This window comes from Colletotrichum spaethianum (genome assembly GCF_022836535.1).
Source record: "Colletotrichum spaethianum MAFF 239500 DNA, contig28, whole genome shotgun sequence".
NCBI classification, from domain to species: domain Eukaryota; kingdom Fungi; phylum Ascomycota; class Sordariomycetes; order Glomerellales; family Glomerellaceae; genus Colletotrichum; species Colletotrichum spaethianum.
Genome location: NW_026054798.1, coordinates 631615 through 652521, shown reverse-complemented (window position 1 = coordinate 652521; position 20907 = coordinate 631615). Strand labels below are relative to the sequence as shown.

General features: G+C 57.4%; 6 protein-coding genes across 6 annotated transcripts; 2 read left to right on the top strand and 4 right to left on the bottom strand.

Annotated features, from left to right (window-relative positions):
- Positions 1-364: 364 nt before the first annotated feature.
- Positions 365-1262, bottom strand: ColSpa_09518 (aprataxin-like protein; the record flags this gene model as incomplete). The annotated part of the gene is made up of 2 exons (XM_049275730.1): positions 365-1110; positions 1172-1262. The coding sequence occupies 2 exons, from the start codon at positions 1260-1262 to the stop codon at positions 365-367; spliced, it is 837 nt and encodes a 278-aa protein (XP_049131687.1).
- Positions 1263-1883: 621 nt separating this feature from the next.
- ColSpa_09517 (putative ATPase YjoB) lies at positions 1884-5963 on the top strand (the record flags this gene model as incomplete). Its single annotated transcript, XM_049275729.1, has 1 exon — positions 1884-5963. The coding sequence occupies one exon, from the start codon at positions 1884-1886 to the stop codon at positions 5961-5963; it is 4080 nt and encodes a 1359-aa protein (XP_049131686.1).
- Positions 5964-6618: 655 nt separating this feature from the next.
- Positions 6619-9138, top strand: ColSpa_09516 (uncharacterized protein; the record flags this gene model as incomplete). The annotated part of the gene is made up of 2 exons (XM_049275728.1): positions 6619-6953; positions 7020-9138. The coding sequence occupies 2 exons, from the start codon at positions 6619-6621 to the stop codon at positions 9136-9138; spliced, it is 2454 nt and encodes an 817-aa protein (XP_049131685.1).
- A 489-nt stretch (positions 9139-9627) lies between these two features.
- ColSpa_09515 (cholesterol oxidase) lies at positions 9628-13951 on the bottom strand (the record flags this gene model as incomplete). Its single annotated transcript, XM_049275727.1, has 5 exons — positions 9628-11866; positions 11916-12443; positions 12499-13057; positions 13124-13240; positions 13297-13951. 5 exons carry the CDS (start codon positions 13949-13951, stop codon positions 9628-9630), a joined length of 4098 nt encoding a protein of 1365 aa, XP_049131684.1.
- Positions 13952-18815: 4864 nt separating this feature from the next.
- Positions 18816-19847, bottom strand: ColSpa_09514 (NADP-specific glutamate dehydrogenase; the record flags this gene model as incomplete). The annotated part of the gene is made up of 1 exon (XM_049275726.1): positions 18816-19847. One exon carries the CDS (start codon positions 19845-19847, stop codon positions 18816-18818), a length of 1032 nt encoding a protein of 343 aa, XP_049131683.1.
- A 35-nt stretch (positions 19848-19882) lies between these two features.
- Positions 19883-20285, bottom strand: ColSpa_09513 (NADP-specific glutamate dehydrogenase; the record flags this gene model as incomplete). The annotated part of the gene is made up of 2 exons (XM_049275725.1): positions 19883-20181; positions 20240-20285. The coding sequence occupies 2 exons, from the start codon at positions 20283-20285 to the stop codon at positions 19883-19885; spliced, it is 345 nt and encodes a 114-aa protein (XP_049131682.1).
- Between the last annotated feature and the right edge of the window lie 622 nt (positions 20286-20907).

Here is a 20907-nt window from a genome sequence, read left to right as displayed (position 1 = left end):
TGCTACTACATCTACAATGGATGGGGTCTTGGGATTTAGGTCTGGTGGGAACTGAGAAAAGCTTTGCAACAGAAAGGCGTTGGGGTATCGCTTCCGAAAGGGCTCATCAGAAGATTTTGGCGTCGACGACGGTAATGTCGTTCAAGACTCCGCCAGCAGACCGCCCGGCACACGAGGATTCGGTCGTTGTTAAGATACCATGCTTTTTGCTGAATATAAGACTAATGTCTTCTACCCCGCCTGGCTTCTGCTGTTAGCACGCGGCATTTGGGACCTTGGACATGGTCACGCTGTTCTAGGTGTTGCGTGCCCTTGTTCCCTTTGATTGCCTCCCAGGAATCATGCCATTGAGCATCGACTGCTGTTATTCCCCTTTCCACTCGACAAACTCGACCGCCAAGTGCTCTTTGAGCTTCGCAAACTGATTCTTAAAGTTCTCGCCACACCTCCAGCAAACAAGATCCCTCTTCATGAGATATCCCTCGTGCCCAGGGTGGCGCCTAGGGTAGTCAGCCGCTAGTGGAAAGTCGGCGACATCGACTAGGAACGGGGTGTTGAAGGAGTTGTAGTGCTTGCGGTGCTTCATACACTCCGAGTACATGTCCCGCGAGAGCACGTGGACGTGTAGGTGGTTCATGCTGGGATGCGCATGTATCCCCGTGATGATCTCGGCGTGCCAGTCACGACCCTTGGGTAGCTCTCCACCCTCCGGCTCGACGCGCCCGTCTAGTACGGCCTCCCGCGCCTCCTCTGCCCTGCTTCCTTTGCCGAACCGCCGCTGCAGCTCTTTGGCCACGAGATCCTTGAGCTTGAGCACCTCCTCCTGCACCGACGCGAGGAACTCGACATCCTCGAACGCATTAAATGGGTGGAGTAGGTTATGTTTTGGGGACCGGGGCAGCAACAGCGTGTGTACGCTGGCTTTGGGGTAGAGATCGTTTATGGCGACGAAGTCGTCGTTGTGGTATATAACACGCGAGGCGGGGAAAGCAGATGGATTCTCGATGTATGCGCCGAGGCCGTCGCGGCTTCGGGAGACCTTGTTACGGGAGGACTTGGATGGTTCAGGGCCCGGTTCGGACTTGCGCTTTCGGGCCATAAGCTCCGCGACTTGAAAGCGCACTCGTTAGAACGCGCGCTACGTACGAGAATGAACCTGGAGTACACTCACAAGCGTTCCGTGGGGCGGACGGCGCGGGAGCTGTCCCTTGGATCTCGTCTTGGGTGATGGCATCCTCTGGGTCCGAGTCTTCCACCGCCATTGCTACTGTTGGGTTTCTAAGAGACGCAAGGCTGAAGTCAGGAGGGTCGGCTGCGCGTATCACCCTCAAGCGTGGCTTCAGTCTCCCATTATACACGTGTATGGTCAGGGCGATGAGAGGCGATCGGCGCGGCGGTTCGTGACTCACGCCGTGATGCCTGTCTTGACTAGCAGTGGTTTTTTTTGTTTTTTTGAGAGGTGCAAGTGAATGCGCATTGGGATGGGGGAAGCTTCAAGGGGATCTCTTACCCACAGCGGGGTAGCTGCAGCTGCAGCCGTGTGCCCCGCCATGCCAACCACAACTCAAATACCTACCTAGCACCGCCTTGCCATTTGCCCATGGTGCCAAGGTCGCCGGGTGCCCACTGCAAAGCCGCCTCTGCAGGACCGCTGACACCTAAACCGGTGGCCGCCGCGACACCAACGACCACTGACGTGGGAAATCTACGGGTGAATAAAATTTCCCTAGACTTTTTTCAGTGACATCCATCTCAACGACCTCTCTTCGGCGCGGTGATATCCACTCACTTGCCCATACAAACACCCTTCCCCTTTGACCATAACGCCTGCATGGCCCGGTTCTGCCCTTAGCCGAAGACTCGCAAGCACAGCCAAAAAAGCCATGGCGCCCCCCAAGAAAGGCAAGGGAAAGGATAAGGCCGCAGCGGCGGCCCCGGCAGCTCAACCCGCCGCATCGTCGTCCAAAGATGGTGCCAAGAGCAAGAAGACCGCCGGCCTTTCACTCATGGAGCAGGCCGCGGGCCCAGCTGCCAACAAGCCGACAGTCAAACAAATCATCGGCGGGTCATCATGGACGGGGAAGCTGCCCCAGAACCTCTTCAACGAGTACTGCCAGAAGCAGCAGTGGGAAAAGCCCGTCTACGACATGCGCAAGACTCCCGAGGGATATGCCTGCTTTGTTACCATTAGTGCAAAGGATCCGAAGACTAAGGAGCTCATGACCCTGGACCCGTTCAAGATCGCACCGGACTACAAGCACCTCCTCACAAGGCCCACTGCCCTGGAGGCCAGGCACGCCGCGGCAACCTATGCCCTCTTTAGGGTCTGCAGCATGCAGAACAAGCACACCGTGCTGCCGCCGGACTACAAGTCCATGTGGAAGGACTTTCAAGACATCAAGAAACAGGACGTCAAGGACGGAAAGGCATGGATGTACGATGCAGACCCTTTCAAGACTCTTAGGGAAAGACAGGATTCCAAGGCAGCTGCTGAGAAGAAGCGAAAGGAGGCCGAGGCGGCCAAGGAGAAGGCAAAGTCCATGCCTGGAGCATCAGGACTGGGCGCATCAAACGCCATGAAGGGCTGGACCACAGCGCCAAAGATCGAAATGGGCAAGCGTTCCCGGACGCAGGTCGAGGCTCTGATCCAGAAGTACGTCACGTGGAATCCGAACAAGGTGCAGATGTCGGCAGCGCAAAAGAAGGCCATCACCGAGGAGCTCAGCAAGCTAGGCTTCCGACGTAGTCACGTCGAAGAAGCCACAGAGATCTGCAAGGATCGTGAGGAGACGCTGGAGTGGCTGTTGATTCACGTGCCCGAGGACGACCTGCCACGTTGGGCCCTGCCGGAGAGCTATGCCGCGGGAATCTCTGTCGCCTCGATGGATCTCAAGAAGGAGGGTGCCATTAAGCGCCTCTCCGAATCAGGCTACGCCCCCGATCTTTGCGCCCGCGTCTTCGAAGAGGCTGGCGGCAATGAAGGCAGGGCGGCAGAGCTTCTTCAGCAACGTCTTGTGGGACAGGTATCGGCAGACGCACAGCGAAGCACTGTGGATGAGCTCCTCCCACCAGGCGTCTCGGCTGATGAGTTGTGGGACGACGAAGTGTCTGCGATGGAGTCTTCTTTCGGCGACCATTTCAAGAAGACATCGCCCGATATTATTGAAGTAAAGCTTGAGAAGGTCAAGAACGCAGGCAAGCAGGTAGATGCGGCAGTCCAGGTCCGCAAGACGCCCAACTACCCTGCCCAGCTCATCTTCGCCGTCGTAGCACCGCTTCCGGCGCAAATCAAGTTGTCCATTATCAAGCAAACGCTTGCCTATTTGGAGGATTCCTACTGGGAGGAGCCCATGAAGGTTTTTGTTGCCATCGACTGGATTCAGCAGAACATCGACGACATCATTGAACGTCCCGGAAAGCTTTCCGAGATCTCTGCGGTGGCATCGACGGCATCCGAGGTCCCCAGCGAGTCTCGGCCGCAGAGGCCCTCGACCAAAACACAGAGGCTTCCTAAGCCCATCTCATGGACACCCGATTCGCGGACGCGAGACGAGTGGCTGAGGAGAACCGAGGAACCCGCCTGGGAGAAGATGATGTCGAAGCGCCAGAAGTTGCCGGCGTGGCAGGTTCGTGAGAAGATCATCAACACCGTCGAGCACAACCATGTCACCATCATCAGTGGAGAGACTGGATCTGGAAAGTCGACGCAGTCGGTGCAGTTCATCCTGGATGATTTGTACAATAGGGGCCTGGGCAAGTGTGTGAATATGCTCGTCACGCAACCCAGGAGAATCTCTGCCCTCGGTTTGGCCGACCGCGTGGCCGAGGAGCGATGCACCAGGGTCGGAGACGAAATTGGTTATGCCATTCGCGGCGAGAACCGCCGAAGCAATAACACAAAGATTACGTTCGTGACGACCGGTGTTCTGCTCAGAAGGCTGCAGACCTCCGGTGGAAGGATTGAAGATGTCGCTGCATCGCTAGCTGATGTCAGTCACATTGTCATTGACGAGGTTCACGAGCGCAGCCTGGACACGGACTTCCTCCTCACCATCGTCAGAGAGGTCATGAAGGAGAGGAAGAACCTTCTGAAGTTGGTTCTCATGAGTGCTACCCTGGACGCCGCATCTTTCAACTACTACTTTACTTCTCAAGGCCTGGACGTCGGCATGGTGGAGATCGCCGGAAGGACATACCCTGTTGACGACTTCTACTTGGACGACATCATCAACATGACGGGCTTCAGGGGCGATGCGGGTGATGTAGATGGTGGGCGAGGTGACGCGATGGGCAAAACAATCCAAAAGCTGGGCCACCGCATCAACTACGACCTCCTTGCAGAGACTGTCAGAGAGATCGACGCGGATCTCTCCCATTCGCAAAAAACAGGCGGGATCCTCATCTTCCTCCCTGGAGTGGCAGAGATCAACAGAGCATGCGGCGCGCTTCGGTCGATCAATTCGTTGCATGTGCTCCCACTTCACGCCTCGCTCGAGACGAAGGAGCAGAAGCGCGTCTTTGCCAGTCCACCCAGCGGCAAGAGAAAGATTGTGGTTGCTACCAACGTGGCAGAAACGTCCATCACGATTGACGATATTGTTGCCGTCATCGACAGTGGAAAGGTGAAGGAGACCACTTACGACCCTGTGAACAACATGAGGAAGTTGGAGGAGAACTGGGCCTCGCAGGCTGCCTGCAAGCAACGACGCGGTCGTGCAGGCAGAGTCCAGGCGGGCAAATGCTACAAGCTCTACACCAGAAACCTCGAGCAACAGATGGCTGAGCGTCCTGATCCTGAGATTAGACGAGTGCCGCTGGAGCAGATGTGTCTTTCGGTGCGCGCCATGGGAATGAGGAACGTAGCCGGGTTCCTCTCGCAGTCGCCCACGCCGCCAGACAGTACGGCGGTAGACGGAGCCATCAAGTTGCTGCGGCGGATGGGTGCGTTGGATGGGGATGAGATGACGGCCCTGGGACAGCAGCTTGCAATGATCCCAGCCGATCTCCGATGCGCTAAGCTTATGGTTTACGGTGCTATCTTCGGATGCCTGGATGACTGTGTCACCATTGCAGCCATTCTCAGTACCCGTAGTCCGTTCATGTCGCCTCCGGACAAGCGCGACCAGGCAAAGGATGCGCGCATGCGTTTCTCAAACGGCGACGGCGATCTTCTCACGGACCTTGAGGCTTTCAAGCAGTGGGACGAGATGAGAGGTGACGGGGTAGGACAGCGCCAGCTGCGCAACTTCTGCGACGACAACTTCCTCTCGTGGCTCACGCTGAACGACATATCCGCTACTCGGATGCAGTACTACTCGGCGCTGTCCGAGATCGGAATCGTTGAGACGAATCGGTTTGCTGCAGCGCAGAGCCAGAGCAAGTCCGGCATGACGCTTCTCCGAGCGCTCACGGCTTCGGCATTCAACCCGCAGATCGCGCGCATCCAATACCCCGACAAGAAGTTCACCAGCACGGTATCCGGTACGAAGGAGCTGGACCCGGAGGCGCGGACAATCAAGTACTTCACACAGGAACAGGGCCGCGTGTTTGTGCACCCCAGCAGCACACTGTTCGGCAGCCAAGGGTTCACCGGCAACGCTTCATTCATGTCGTACTTTACCCTGATCTCGACCAGCAAGACGTTCATTCGGGATTTGACGCGTAAGTCGTCGCGTCTTTGGAGCGAAGAGAATCTTACTGACACCTTTGCAGCTTTCAACGCCTACACCTTGCTTCTGTTCTCGGGTGCTATCAGCCTGGACACCTTGGGACGAGGACTCGTGGTCGATGAATGGGTGCGTCTTCGAGGATGGGCACGGCTGGGAGTCTTGGTGTCGAGACTTAGAGGCATGGTTGACGACGTCATTGCGATGAAGATTGAGAACCCCGGGTTGGATCTCACAGACAACGAGGTAATTAAGATGGTTGGAAAGCTGATAGAGCTGGATGGACTAGATGCATGATAGAAGAGCACGGCGCTGCGAGTCGCGCTACGAGTCGCGCTCCAACTCACACTGGTGGGGCCATGGGGTAAAAATAGAGCAAGAACTTGAGACATGGCATCGTGCGTCTCACGCTGTTGTATACAGTATTCCAACGTGGGTATCTGTATGTTTGGCGAAACCTGGTGAACGGCAGACCACAGAAGTAGGTTGATAAGTTCATCGGTGATGATGAGACAAATGGGAAACTTCACCACTGTTTCCCTGCCTGCCCGGCCACGCACCAAACGCAGAGGACGTTCAACGGTAGTGGGGCGGCCACTCATGTCCGGAATGGATATTTGCATAGACTTGCTGGAGATCGGCGACCGGGGGTTGCGGGACCGGGGTTTTGGACGCGGGGTAGCGCGGCTCGGCACTTGGGTGCAACGGCCTATGCCCCAAATCTGCAACCGGACTTTTTGCGCCTCAACAAACACTGCTCGTGCGCTCCTACATCCATCCCTCTCAACAGGGACGGCCTTCCAATTCTACACTTGCCACTGCGCATGTCCTCCACATACGCACACGCTGTCCGGATGGCCTCGACTGGTTGGACATATCCTCAATCATTGTGAACCGCCTTTTCCTCTTGTCGATCCTCCGTACGCTTGGCAACCCGCAGTCGGCCGGAGCCATGAAGTCCTCGACGCCCGTTGCGAAATGGGCTCCCTTCGCACTGTTTCTCGCGCCGCCCGCTGCCCTGGCGGCACTGCGGCCGCCCTTTATCGACCCGGAGGCTCTCCCCAACACGTCGGTCTTCAAGGGGCCTTGGGAGAGATACATCAAAGCACCCATAGACAAGACCCGCATCGTGCCGTCCGGCATATGGGACGCCGAGGGCAACGTAACGACATCCGGACTCGAGTCGGTGGAGGTCGGCGCGGAGGCCGTGGACGCATTCAACCGCGGCATCACCATTGGGCCGGGCGGGGTGTTGACGCTGGTGTTTGAGGAGAACATTGCTGGACGGTACCTATCCGGGTCTGGTCCCCTGCCGGTGCTCCCCCGTGGCTAATCACTGTTGGTCCTCCGTAGCGTATGCTTCGATGTATCCTCCGCCGGCAACGACCCCGAGATCTACCTGGCGTACTCCGAATCTTCGCTATACGCCGGGCCGCAACCGGACACCACGACGGAGAAGCTGGAGCGCGACTTGCCCTTGCACTTCGAGTTTGACGATACGACTGGCACGGTGTGCGTTGGTAAAGAATTTCTGAGGGGAGCCTTCAAGTACCTCACCCTCTCGATGCCGGAATATCCTGTCCTCTCGGACGACGGCATCATCGATCGACCTCGCCCAGAGGGCCAGGCCGTCCTCGGGCACGACGACGACGACGACGACGATAAAGAACAAGCTCCCCTTAGCTCGTCCGGCAGAGATCCCTACAAGAAGCCGTGGGTGACCCTCCAGAACGTCTGGGTCAACTGCACCGCATTCCCCTCGCAGGCCAACGGCCGCGCCTACTCGGGCTACTTCCACAGCTCAAACTCGATGCTCAACCGCATCTGGTACGCCGGCGCCTACACCCTCCAGCTCTCCACCGTCGACCCGCGTGAGGGCTCCGCGCTGATCGACTACAACCGCGACTGGGACCACAACGAATCGCCCACGGGGTCGTGGTACTCCAACTTCACCATCGCCAACGGCACCGCCGTCACCACCGACGGCGCCAAGCGCGACCGCATCGTCTGGCCCGGCGACATGTCCATCGCGGTCCCCGGCATCGCCGTCAGCACCTACGACATGCTCGCCGTCCGCAACGCCCTGGACGTCCTCTTCGACCATCAGTACCCCGACGGCTCGCTGCCGTATGCCGGCCCGCCCCTAGGCGTCCGCGGCGAGTTCAGCGACACGTACCACCTCCATACCCTGCTGGGCGCCTACAACTACGTCAAGTTCTCGGGCGACGTCGACTGGCTCGCCCGGCGCTGGCCGGCGTACCTCGAGGCCCTCGGCGTGAGCATCAACAAGGTCGACCACACCGGCCTCCTGCACGTCACCAGCGGCGCCGACTGGCTGCGCCCGGGGATGACGGGCCACAACCTCGAGGCCAGCGCCCTCCTCAGCGCCGTCCTGGACAAGAGCATCAAGCTCGCCGAGTGGCTCCGCGACGACCGGCCCGCGGCCCGCCGGCACGGGGTCTGGTCCGGCATACGCAGAACCCTCAACGCGGGGATCCAGCAGCTCTTCTGCAAGGACACGGGGCTCTACTCGGACAACATCGGCCGGCGCAGCTGCCGCGGTCCGGAACATACCGACCCGCAGGACGGCAACAGCTGGGCCCTCATCGCGGGCGCGGTGCCGCGGTCCCGCCGCGCCGTCGTCTCGGAGCACCTGCGGTCGCGGTGGACGCGGCACGGCGCGCCGGCCGTTGAGTTCCCCAACGTCATCTCCCCCTTTGTCTCGTCGTTTGAGCTGCTCGCCCACGCCGCCGCCAACGACCACGACGCGGCCGTCGAGCTGATGCTGCTCGAGTGGTCCTACCTGCTCGACGGGCCCGGCTTCACAAACAGCACCCTCGCCGAGGGCTTCATGGTCGACGGCGGCGTGCAGTACCCGGCCTACTGGTCCGCGGCGCGCAACTCCCACTGCCACGGGTGGTCCTCGGGCCCGACGAGCGTGCTGACGTCCGAGGTCCTGGGCATCCAGCTCCTCGCTCCCGCGGGCGCCGAGTGGACCGTTCGCCCGCACCTCTCCAAGTGGCTCGGCTTCGCCAGGGGCGGGTTCGCGACGACAAAGGGCCCGTTCGAGGTGAAGCTCACCCGCGTCATGACCTCGACCTCGTCCACGGCGACGAACCAGCAGAAGCGGCGGCGGGGCCAGGTCGTCGAGGTCACGGCCCCGGGGCTCACCAACGGCACGTTCGAGTGGGGCCCGTCCTCGTACAGGGTCGACGTCGAGGGGGGCCGGACGACAGCCTGGGTCGCCTGGGACGACGACGGCTTGGTGGAGCAGCTCGACGTCGCGTTGGGGCGGATCGAGGCGCCCAGCGACGACGAGTGGCACCGCCAGAGCTTCATCTACCGCGACGACACGCGGCTCGTCTTTGACGACACGTGGGCGCCGCCGCCAATGGCCGAGCGGCCGGCCGGCGAGGTCGACTGGGATGCGCTGGAAGCAAACTACGTCAAGCCCCTGGCGGACATGTTTTGATACGAGACGTATCTGTACGTATACTTTTGTCATGTCTTCCTGTCGTCCCCTCGCCCCGTCGATGGGGGTCTAGGACGGGAGAGGAAACGAGAGATGGAACTAATGTGTGTATGAACTGGGGGACAAAATGGTATCAGGGAATTCGGGAGGGCTCCGGCGTACGTGTACAACATTCGGCTTGTTTTTGGTGTTGACTATCTAGTCCTAGGTGGAATCAAACATAGAGATTTGGTATGGAAGCGCAGCTTCCTTTTATGACAATGACTGTTCCCGCCCAAAACTCCCATCCCAATACACAGCGAGTGTCCCAACTCTTCTATCATTCAGATCCCGGTTTGCTCCCCTTTCCCACTTACTCCCCCATTGTTGGTATAGTTTCCAAAGTAAATGAAGGGGGGGTATCATATAGTTTCCGCCTCTTGATGTATAAGCCCCCCAACCCCAAAAGACGAAGAACAAAGCATTACAGGCCACGGACATCAGCAACACCTAGTACAGCAGCTCTCCACTTTCCACCATGCGGGAAAACTTGTCGTCGGGGTCGACAAAGTGGTAGTCCTCGCCGCGAACGACGCGGTCGACCTCCTCCCTGACAAAGGGGTACACGTCCTTCCACGCGTTGCGGCCCATCCAGCAGTCCAGGTGTCCGTACCCGGGTACGACGCGACGACGATACTGCAGGCCCTTCTGGCTGCCTCCACCGTGGGACCCGAACGTGTCGCACAGGATCTCGTACGTCCGCTCCGTCGCCTCGGGGGTCAGCACGGCGTTGTCGCGTCCCACAAAGAGCATGACGGGGATGCCGCGGAGCCGGCGGATGTTCTCCGTCGTCGTGAGCGGCCGGAACAGCGGGCCGTTTGTCATGACGTAGCCCTCGGATCCTTGCTTCATGAGGAGATGCAGCTGCGTCATGTTGACGCCGCCGAAGAAGCGGTCGATCTGCCTGTGCGTCGCCTCGTTGAGGTTGCTGTGGTTCCAGCAACGGCCGAAGACGAGCGTGCAGCGGTGACAGCTGGCGTTGTTGCATATCTCTTTTCTCTCCTCGGGGTACAGCCGCAGCACCTCGTTGAGGGCCCGCTGAAGCAAGCTGTCGTCCTTGGCCGTGCTGCAGGAGAACCAGTTGCCGAGGACCATCTTGTACATCTTGTCGAGGGGGATGGGGCCCGCCATGACCTTGGCCATGTTGAGGGTGGTCCAGATGGGGTTCATAAAGACCTGGCTGCCGGTGATGCCGTGGACCCAGTTCGCGGGGATGGTGCCGTCAAGAAGACCGCAGGAGAAGGCGACGCTTCCCATGCAGTGGGCGATGCAGTAGACCTTGTTGTGCTTGGAGTTGCCTTCGGAGTACTTCTCGCGGATGTACTCCAGGCAGGCCTGCAAGTCGAGCCGAGCGTCGTAGGTCGTCCAGTTGTTCTGGGCCACCATCAGTTGGCCGATGCGGTGGACTGCAATGAAGACGCGGTACCCAGCGCGGGTGAAGTAGTTGACCGCGTTGTACTTGATTGTCGGCAAAGCGTAAATCTGGTGGTCCACCGCGGCACCCGGGATCATGAAGAGGTTCTTGGGCTCGATGTCCGGGTTGGTCGGCTCCCACATGTGCATTCGCGTCTTGACGCCGTCGCGAGCGACAATGACAAAGGATGATGTCGGAGGCGTGTCGTTGACATAGCCGTTGTAGGTGACGCTGGGATATTGCAAAGGCGTAAATGGCGCCAGGAAGAGAGACAACGACTTGCGAGTGAAGTAGGTCAAGAAGCTCGCCGCGCTGTAGGCCTTCTTGATGAGACTGCTCCCAGTCGGCGTCATGGTCATGATCTGAGAAACGAAGTCGGCAGGCTGGATGTGCATGATGCCCTTCGCGATGACCTTTCCGAGACGCCATGGCTCATCACAGTCCTCAATGGCCTCCAAGTTGCGACTCGGCTCGGAGATGGTAACATAGAGGGTGCTGGTAGCCTTCCAGAACTGGAACGGAGCCAGTGCGACCGAGGAATCGACAACCTTGTATCCATGGAAGTGATACTTCTCGCCGTTGACACCTCGCAGGTCGAAGTCGTAGGTCATGTTCCGAGTTCCAGGGGCCTTCTGGTCGAGGATGAAGAGGTTGAAGTCACCCCGCTGAACCATGAACGGAGACCCGCGGATGGTCGGGCAGACGAAGGTGCCTGTAAGCATGGCCGAGTGATCCGGCTCCTTGATCATGGACTTGGTGTTGAAGGCCTGAACACTGAGGAAGAACCTCGCACTCTCGCAAAGGCTCTTGGCCGTTCGGTAGGCCAGCTCATAAGTGGCGCGCTTGTCGGCTAAGAGCCCATCATCGCGGTGGACGAATCCCGACATGACTTCGGTGAAGCCAAAGCCTCCTGCCTTTGACCTGCTGGCATGATGTATCAACGACTTCGCTTCATGGATCTTCTTGCACTCCATGTCGAGCTCTTCTGTGTCCTGGGTATTGTTGGGTGCAAACTTAGGCTCGCCGAAGAGGTCCAGAATACCATTCTTGTTGGGATGGATCATGAGGTTCTTTCTGTGGATATAGGCATCGACCGAACGTTCAGCGAGAGCCGTGATGGTGGCGAACGGGTTGACACCAATGGCGCCAGGGATGACAGAAGCATCGGTAACAATCAGACCGGGATGGGTTTCGTCTTCATCCCCAGCGAATACCTCGCCGACATCATTCGTGACGCCGGTGGCACCTGTATCATCTCGAGCCATGCATGCTCCACTAAACATGCGGTTAGAAAACGTCGTGGCTGGACCAAGGTTGAACTTACCCGATAGGGTGCACCGTCACCTGTTGGCCGCCCATCAAGGCGTGGAACGGGTTGTTGACGAACGTTCCGCCAACAGCCTGGGTAGCCTTGGCCAACAAATCGTTGAGCTTCCGGACGTGATCGCTACGCCCAACACCCAGGAACTCGAGAACCGGCTTATCATCCTTGAGGGTAAGCATTGCCTGGCTACTGTCATGGGACATGACCAGGTAGACCTGGGTATTGTCCATTGATCCGCCCTGACGGTAGGCGCCGAACAAGTGGCTCGAATACCGGGCCAAGGCGGAGCGCACTTTCTCCTGGAACGACTCTCCGGTGGCCTCGATGCTGCCAGGCATCATCTCCAACAGGGTCTGGAGGAACGGTGTCAAAGACCGGGGGATCGCACCCTCCTGGATCACGTATCCATCGAGAGGGTTCTCATGCCCCTCTCGGTCATCGATGATGGAGTTAATCGTGGGGCCGATTGGGTTATACGGACTGGGAAAGGGCTTTCCAATTGCGTTCGCCTCTTCGTCCATGTTGTATCTGATTCAGGGGTTAGCTAGCCACAAAACTTTGCTACGGAGAGAGCGGGACCTACCCGAAAGCCAGCATGTCGCCATTGCCGCTCATGTTCTCGCCAACGCGAGGACTCATTGATAGGCCCATCTCCTTGCTGCGGAGAAGAATCTCGGTACTGCCAATAGCACCAGCGCCCAAGAAGACGCACTCTTTGGCGTGAACCCACATCAAGTCTCCATGTAGGTTCGCTCTGAAATGACCCCTGTTGCGGCCATGCCAGGCGAAGAATATGAGATAACCACCAACCTTGGGGTCGGCCTTCTTAATGTACCGAACCTCGCTCTCACAGAACATCTCTGCGCCCCAGTTCCAGGCATCAGCCAGGTAGGTCACCAAGGTAGTAGTCTTAGAGCCATCGTTGACACCGGTACAGTCCTGGCCGGTCAGAGCTGACGGGGACATCTCCACACCAGTGCTGTTAGGACCGTTGCGGAATCTGGTTGTCTGTGGGACCATTTTGAATTTGTTCGCAAGGCCAAGAGCAGCTGCTTGTTTCTTGAAGAGGTTCACTTTGGGAAGTTCGGGCCAGTCGTCTGGGTATTCAGTGGGCTCGAGAACCTCCCTGGCTCTCTGGTAGACTGAGCCGGATCATGTTAGTTTTTTTGCGATTGGCGCTTTCCATTACTTCAAGGGGTACGACTTACATTTCTTCAGACCCCCGGGATCCTCCCTAATGGCCTTCGGCCAAATAGGCATAGACAACGTGGCTTCGTTCGCCTCGAGGAAGACGTTGGCGTTCATCAGACTGGTTCCTCCCAGGCCTATCGTGGGTCAGCAACATGCTCCAACGTAATAGCTTCAGACGATGATAGCGTACCATTGCCGACGATGGCGTTCAGCCCCTTTCCAAATATCAGGTGATACATGCCCGTTGGGTCACCACTTTCAACGGTAGTACTTGGAAGCCAACCAGGAGCGAATTCGCCCGAAACGTGGACCTCGTCAAATGCGTCAAGAACTCCAGTGGGATATTCACCGGGCCACTTCTCCTGGCCTCGTTCCAGTACACAGACAGACTGACGCTTCCCGTTCGCATCTTTGCAGCGAGCAAGGCGGGATGCAGCAACAGCACCACCGTAGCCCGAGCCGATGACAACACAGTCATAACTGCTGCGCATCAACTCTACGGGCTTCGAGATGCGGGGGTACTGTCTCCGGGCATCGTCAGCATATGTGCGAATATTGGCGTAGCCCCTCGACCTAGGACCATTATCCTCTTCGTGAATGCCGAATGTTGGGATTCTATGGGATTTGCTGTATCTGATTCCGTTGGATGGGGGTTCTTCTTGGTATGAACGTGAGGATGCTGTTTGAGGACGTGAGTCTGTGGAGGCAGGCGAGAAGCCATTGTGTCTAGGAGTTGAGCCATTGTGGCCGTTGAGGTATGTGCCGTTGGTTTCCGTATGATATCCGTTGGCCTTATCGACATTGATGGGTTTCACGCCATTCGTTGGGCTATCAGTGGTCGCCATTGGAGCCATGAATGCGGCGCGCCTAGCGCTAGAACCACCGATGTCGTTGTTAGGCTTGGATCTAGAAAAGCAATACTCTGTCGATCAGAGACGAGTCTGCGGAGAATATGCCTTGGTCTTTAAAGTGAGTTCTTGTAGGGGTACTAGCTGGCGGGAGTATATCAGTTTGGTATGGTTGATGAGCAAAGGACCGGCGACGAACAGGACACACAAGAGGCTATATAACAAGAGAGGGGGGGGGCAGAGAGAGAGAGAGAGAGAGTAGAGTAGTAGATGTATGCTTCAAGACCAGGATGAATGCGGAAGATGTCACAACAGAAGACGAGGGGAGAGAAAAGGGCACCATGAAGCAGATGTCAGCATGCGGTCTTGGGGATCCTCGGCGGGCTAAGCAGAGATGCGCCGCGCGAACCTATTCCTGGTCAGAAATCCCACACTAGCAGATGAGCCCTTGTGTAGATACCTAGACAGAGAACCCACAGCAGACCGGGAGGAAACACCATCTTGGGTGACCGGGGTACCGGGAGCATCCTTGCCAACAGGTACAGGGGGGTGCGAGGTGCATTGGATGCGCTACGAACTGCGAACCTCTCCAACTCGGCGAGGAACGGTGCCGGATCCGTCATCCCATGCAAGTGCGGAGGGAATGATGGGCGCAAGAGAATATGAACGACGAGCCAACGCGACGGGAGGTGGAGAGAGTTGAAGCGAGCAGCATGAGGCCCGCGGTGGCTCTCCACCGAACTCAAAGCAAGCAATTCAAGACAAGTCAGGGTAGCGATGGTCTAATGGCACGGGGATATCGTGTTTCAGGCCCAGAATGCAGATCTGAATTCGTAATGGCCTCGACCTCAAGGAAGTGGCCCACCCTGATGAGGCTGGCTGGAACTGACGTCGAGAGCCGAGCCCAGGAGCCTCAGGCTGTGGGCAGAGAGATCAGGAAGGTAGCGAGTACAAAGAACCCCAGCGTCGGCACGGGCTGAAGTGCTGAAGCCGGGGAGAGGTGATGGACATGGAGATGGAGTGAGACTCTGAGAGTTCAGCGCCATGTTTCTCAAGGTGTGAGTGGTCGTGTTGGCGCAGAGGATGCAGAGATGCAGATGCGCAGAAGGAGTCGCCGAAAATACACGGTGAGAGTAGCGCACTGCACTGCGTGAGGGGGCTGATGGATGGGAGCTGGTCTGGGACAGCCAAGTGTGGGTGCGCAGCAACTATTGCAGAAGACCTGAGCCGGCCTATGTCTATTGGCCGGACCGAGTTTGTCATGATCAGGAAAAAAGAAGCTGCCTCATGGTGGTATCATTAGTGCCATTGGTGGGTAAGATTCCGACTGGGAGCTGAATGGCTGCGAGCAGTGTTGGAGCGAGTGAGACGGAGAAGAAAACCAGGTGTGGAGTTGTCGTGAGTGGCCCGTAGTGACATGCCTCTTGTCTTATTTAGTCCATCACGCAAATGGGCCAATGACGAACCTCGAAGGTCGTTTCCCCTTCGGCTTTAACCTCGCAGCCGTTCCCAGTGAGCACCAATGCTAGAGTACGTACCAGTTGCGAGGCCCCCACACCCAACGGAGTGGTTACCCGTTTGGATTTTGGGCGTGGCCTGGCTGGCCCATGCCCGCACCCTGGCCCCGGTTGTCTGCCACAGGCAGCCTCCCCAAATCGAAGGGAGGAAAGGTACTTGAAGCTGGTAGGTGCGCGAGGTCGCACATTTCTCTTCTCCAGTGTGGAGAGTGTACAGGTACTGTCCCTACCGTGTGGTCCCGAATGTGAATGCCTGAAGCATCCTTGCGTACCATACCTTGGCGATTTCAGCAACGGGGAATGCTACCATAAATTAATTTTGATCCTTGACTGACCCCAGGCAGCCACAATCGACACCGAAGCGCCGGTCACGGGAAACCTCAACCCGCTGCGAGCAAGACAGCCGCAACCGTTGAAACAGCTGGGAGCCGCAAAGCATGGCCACTCCTGTCGCCGAGCCGGATGGATTCCCAATCAGCATGAACGACGACGAATCTGGTGTAGACGACGACGGCCCGGACTAAGTCAGAACTAAACAACAATGCAGAGGCGGCTTCTGGACCCATGCCACATGGCAGCCGAGACATGGCAAGCGGCGGCCTTGACTAGTCCAGTTCCAGTCTCCCAATCGCTGTAATCTCTGTAAAGTCCTGATTAGAAGACTGCAAGATCCCGGGTGCCACTGGACAGCTTCAGGGTATCTTAGGCTGCCTACAATCAAGAGAGCCCAATCGGGTGGGGACGAGCACTCGGGAAACGCCTTTGTTGGTGAGGCAGAGAGACTCGCATGGAAGCCAACCTTGGCCCAGGCAAACGAGCCGTATTACCCTTGGTCACGAACGCCATAACAGGTCATAAAAGTAGACGACGACAGTGTGAAATTACATGTGCCTCTTGTAAGCATCTAAGGAGGCGAAGTGCAGATCTAGGGGGGGAGGCTTACACACTACTGCCGTTTCTCGGATCACCGACGCGAGCTACCTACATGGAAGGCAATCTGATTCGGTGTCCATTGGTGGGGGAACGGCCGAAAATGTATCGTTCAGAACGAATGGTTGGGTAAGGGACGGTGACTTTTCGGCAGAGACCATACTCGGTGGAAGTGTGCGGGAATCTGACAAAGTCCGAGGGTTCTGAGATTCAACTCACTTCCTAGTCCCTTTCCCCCGTCTTCTGACTGTTTCTTGATCCATGTCCAGGGCCATGAGAACCCCCCGTCGAGTAATACACATCACCCAACTGCAATATGTGAAGCGACCAACGCTGCGGGTCCGCGGCAAGGACCCGCAGTTCCCACTGCATCGTCCGGCCGCCCTGCGGAACGGGCGCTGGACGGCTGACAGACTGCAGGCGTTGTGCTGCGCCTTCCGCTATGACTGCCATAGGTACCGACTCGGCGGCCCCCACCTGCATCTCATCGGTGCCTTCCATATCCCATCAGGAGTAGTAGCGACTTCTTCCAATCCCGACCTCCTCTTCCCAAGGCAACCGTCAAGCTGAGCTCGCGTCTGACATATCGTTTAGCGCGATGTCACTGCACCGCAATGATCACCCCCCGGCCAAGCTGCATCATTCGCCTCGGCCATCTCCAGCCTTTCTCTTGCTACATCTGCCGTATCCGACATCATTGACAAATCAAAATGAAGCCCTTCGGCCAATTGTCAGCAATCGTGCGATGGGGACACCCTCGCCGCGGTCATCTATAGCGTCATTGTCCAATGCCATCTGTCTGCCCACAAGTCAACCTTTCTAGGTACTCCCTGGGCATAGGGCTGAAGCGCCCGTCCGCTCAAACGCACGTTCGCTACATCAGACCGCCGCTCCTGCAGGGGTCGACCCACTAGCTTTGGATCAACGCCTTGCAACAACCATTTACAACGGGCATGAGGGATATCATATCGTCACCTCGGATGGACGCCAGCCGCCCGGTGATGTTCTACGGCAGCCTGTCGAAGTGACGAAGATCGAATGAGGGAAGCGAACAGTCAATCAGCCACAACCCATCACAAGGGTAATCCGACGCGCACCCAATTTACTCGGCTAGAGACATCGGTGGCCTACTCAGTCTACATTGATCTACGCCTCAGTGCCACAGAACCCGAAGACATGTCGAAGAAATGGTACGTTGCCATGCGCCTCATCCATTGAGGCGTCTCGTTACGTTCACTAAGAGCGGCATCAATCATGAATTCCACCACTTGACGTTCGCGATATTAATAACATGACGTTAAATAAAACAGCGTTGAAATGCTGTGTCACCCTGGATCTACTCCGAGACCGAATCAGCGTTATCGTCGAGTTGTTCCACGGCGCACAAAACCCCCGGACTGTTCTCTTTCCAGCTGCCGCGTGAATTGTCGATGGACACCACAGAAGCCACGAACGATAATTGCTGGCAAGGCTTGCCCCCCCCCTTTCACCTGGCCAATATCAGCTCGGCGCTACGGGGCCGGCGCATGCAGCACAACCCGCCCACGCCTTGTCAGTATCACCCACGCGAGCCAGGGACAGGGGACGGACACCGTATCAGACCCAATTCGAGGCTGGCCATTGAGTATCCTTCTGAAGTGTAAGACTGAGCCACGAACGACGTCAATTGGTTAGTCATTTGTACTTTCACATGCGGGCCCGGTAATTGCTTCACGGTTGCCAGCATTGTCTTCGTCGAATCGATTTGTCGCCATGTCACGAGCTCATCTGAACCTTATTACTTCGTATATCTTGGTGAAGAATTGCACCACGCTAGCTCTGGCCACGAAGCCGTCGGCTATGTCTAGCTGTTGTTTCCAACACAGCACGACCCAGTCACGAACAGTCTCACATGGCGACAATTTTACAACTGGACAAGTCAACTCACTGTTCGAACATTCGCGTACTCGAGCAATCTAGTGACTGGCCATCGGATCCATGGACCATTCTTCCACTTTCACGTGTTTGATCCTTGCTTTAATACAGTGAGCAGTCTCGGAATCACCTCTCGTCAGCACTCTATCTTCACACCCACGACCATGGGGCTATTCCTTCGACGGTGACGCTTCTCATTCGGATCCTTCGCTTCCTTCCTTCGGCACTTCAAACGGAGAGACGAAACGTTAGTACCGACAAGCAGCCAAGGCCGCCTATCGCCACTCAATCGAACGACCAGTATGCTTGAAAACAAATTGCTTGGTATAGAACTAATTCAGGTATCCCTGCCACCAACGCCAGCTCCGAAATACAACTGTACGTTACACCGTAAAATGCCCAAAATCGTCACTGCGTCTGTCCGCCGCCCCTGGGCGTGGTTACCGCAACTCATACCCCATTTTCGCACCCATCTCTGCCATTTTGCCAATGGTACAGATTTAGTTCCACCAGTCACCCTGGTCGTGCATGGCGCGGGCAACCTTGACGAAGCCGGCGATGTTGCTGCCAGCGACCAAGCTGGGAAGCTCGTTCTCGCCACCCTTGACGTACTCCTTGGCGGTGTTGAGGCCGTTCTCGAAGGCAGCAGTCATGATGTCCTTGAGCTTTTGATCAACCTCCTCGCGGGTCCAGCTCAGACGCTGGCTGTTCTGAGCCATCTCGAGGCCAGAGACGGCAACACCGCCGCAGTTGGCGGCCTTTCCGGGAGCGTACCAGACTGCTTCGGCGCCCTTCTCCTTGCGGTGGGCCTCGAAGACCTCAATGGCCTCCTGGGTGCAACCCATGTTGGAGCCCTCGGCGATGGCGATGACGCCAGCAGCAATGAGCGCTTCGGCTTCCTCCTTGGAAACCTCGTTCTGGGTCGCGGAAGGCAGAGCGATGTCAACCTTGCCAAGGTGGGTCCAGGGGCGGGCACCCTTGATGTACATGAAGGAGCCCTTGTGGTCGAACTCGGTCAGAGACTTGCGCTGGACCTTGAGGTCGGCGATGTTCTCGATCTGCTCAGGGGTGAAGGCAGCATCGCCCTCGGCGACGAGGCAGCCGTGAGAATCGGACAGGGAAACGACGGTGGCGCCGAGCTCAATACACTTGAGCGCAGCGTACTGTGCGACATTGCCGGATCCAGAAATAGCCACCCTCTTGCCAGCGAAGGTGCCCTTGCCGGCGTACTTGAGCATCTGCTCGACGTAGTAAACGACACCGTAACCAGTAGCCTCGGGACGGATCAAGCTACCACCCCAGGTGAGGCCCTTGCCGGTAAGAACACCCTCAAACTTGTTGCGCTCCTGGCGGTAGGTACCAAAGAGCCAGCCGATCTCGCGGCCGGAAACACCAATATCACCAGCGGGGACATCGGTGTCGGCACCGATGTGCTTGCTGAGCTGGCGCATGAAGGCAACACAGAAGCGACGGATCTCTGAATCGCTCTTGCCCTTGGGGTCAAAGTCGGAACCACCCTTGCCACCGCCCATGTTGACTGTTTACAGGTCAGCAAAGCACGTTTACTTCAGGGTTGTTGGAGGAGCTCACGGCCAGTCAGAGCATTCTTGAAGATCTGCTCGAAGCCGAGGAACTTGAGGATCGACAAGTTCACGGTAGGGTGGAATCTCAGACCGCCCTTGTAAGGACCCAGGGCCGAGTTGAACTGGACCCTGTACCCACGGTTGACCTGGAGCTTGCCCTTGTCATCCTCCCAGACAACGCGGAACTGGATGACGCGCTCGGGAATAGAGACGACCTCGAGGGCGGTCTTGTACTCGGGGTACTGGGTGAAGAGGGAGCTGTTCTCGAGGGTGCTGACAAGCTCTATTCATCCTGTTAGTCTGATACGAGGCGGCAAGCAAGCTTCGACGTGTCGACATACCGTTGTAGGCCTGCTGGAACTCGGGCTCGTTGGGAAGGTTAGACATCTTGGCAGCTGATCGAGAATGAATGTGGCGTTTGAAAGTAGGCTTGACGTCTCCAAGATGTTGCGTACGAGTTCGTCGGTAGCAGAGAGATGCTGATGAGATTTCGAGTCTACCAGGTCGAGGGGGGAGGGTGCGCCCGCAAGCTTATATACGCATCTGGGTGACCCGTCGATCCAATCCAGAGCCAAATCGAATCGAGTAAGAGCTCAAGAGTCGCCAACCGCGAGGTGTTTCGTTGCCCACCCGTCACCCCGGTCGTCGACTCCAAGCTTTGGGAGCCCCTCGGTGGTGATTGCAGATGCAGCGGGGACCAGGGACTAGCGCGAGAGCGAATACATGTCCGGCTCTGCCGTGGGGGGCGCGAGGGAGATAGGCCTCCCACCTCATCTCAATCTCATCTTTCTGCTCGTTCATTCGGTGCTAGACCGACAATTTGTCCTGCCCATCACACAACAGCTCGGGCGAAACCCATGCGGTTGACGCAAAAAAGACTCAACGAGTCTAGACTGAACAGAGTGCCGGGACCGGGCCTGGATTTCGACGCCATGTGGCCGGGGTTCAGGTCCCTTGATGCAGCTTTCTGATTTGCTCGGCGAGTGTGAATTATTCAGAGCCATCACAA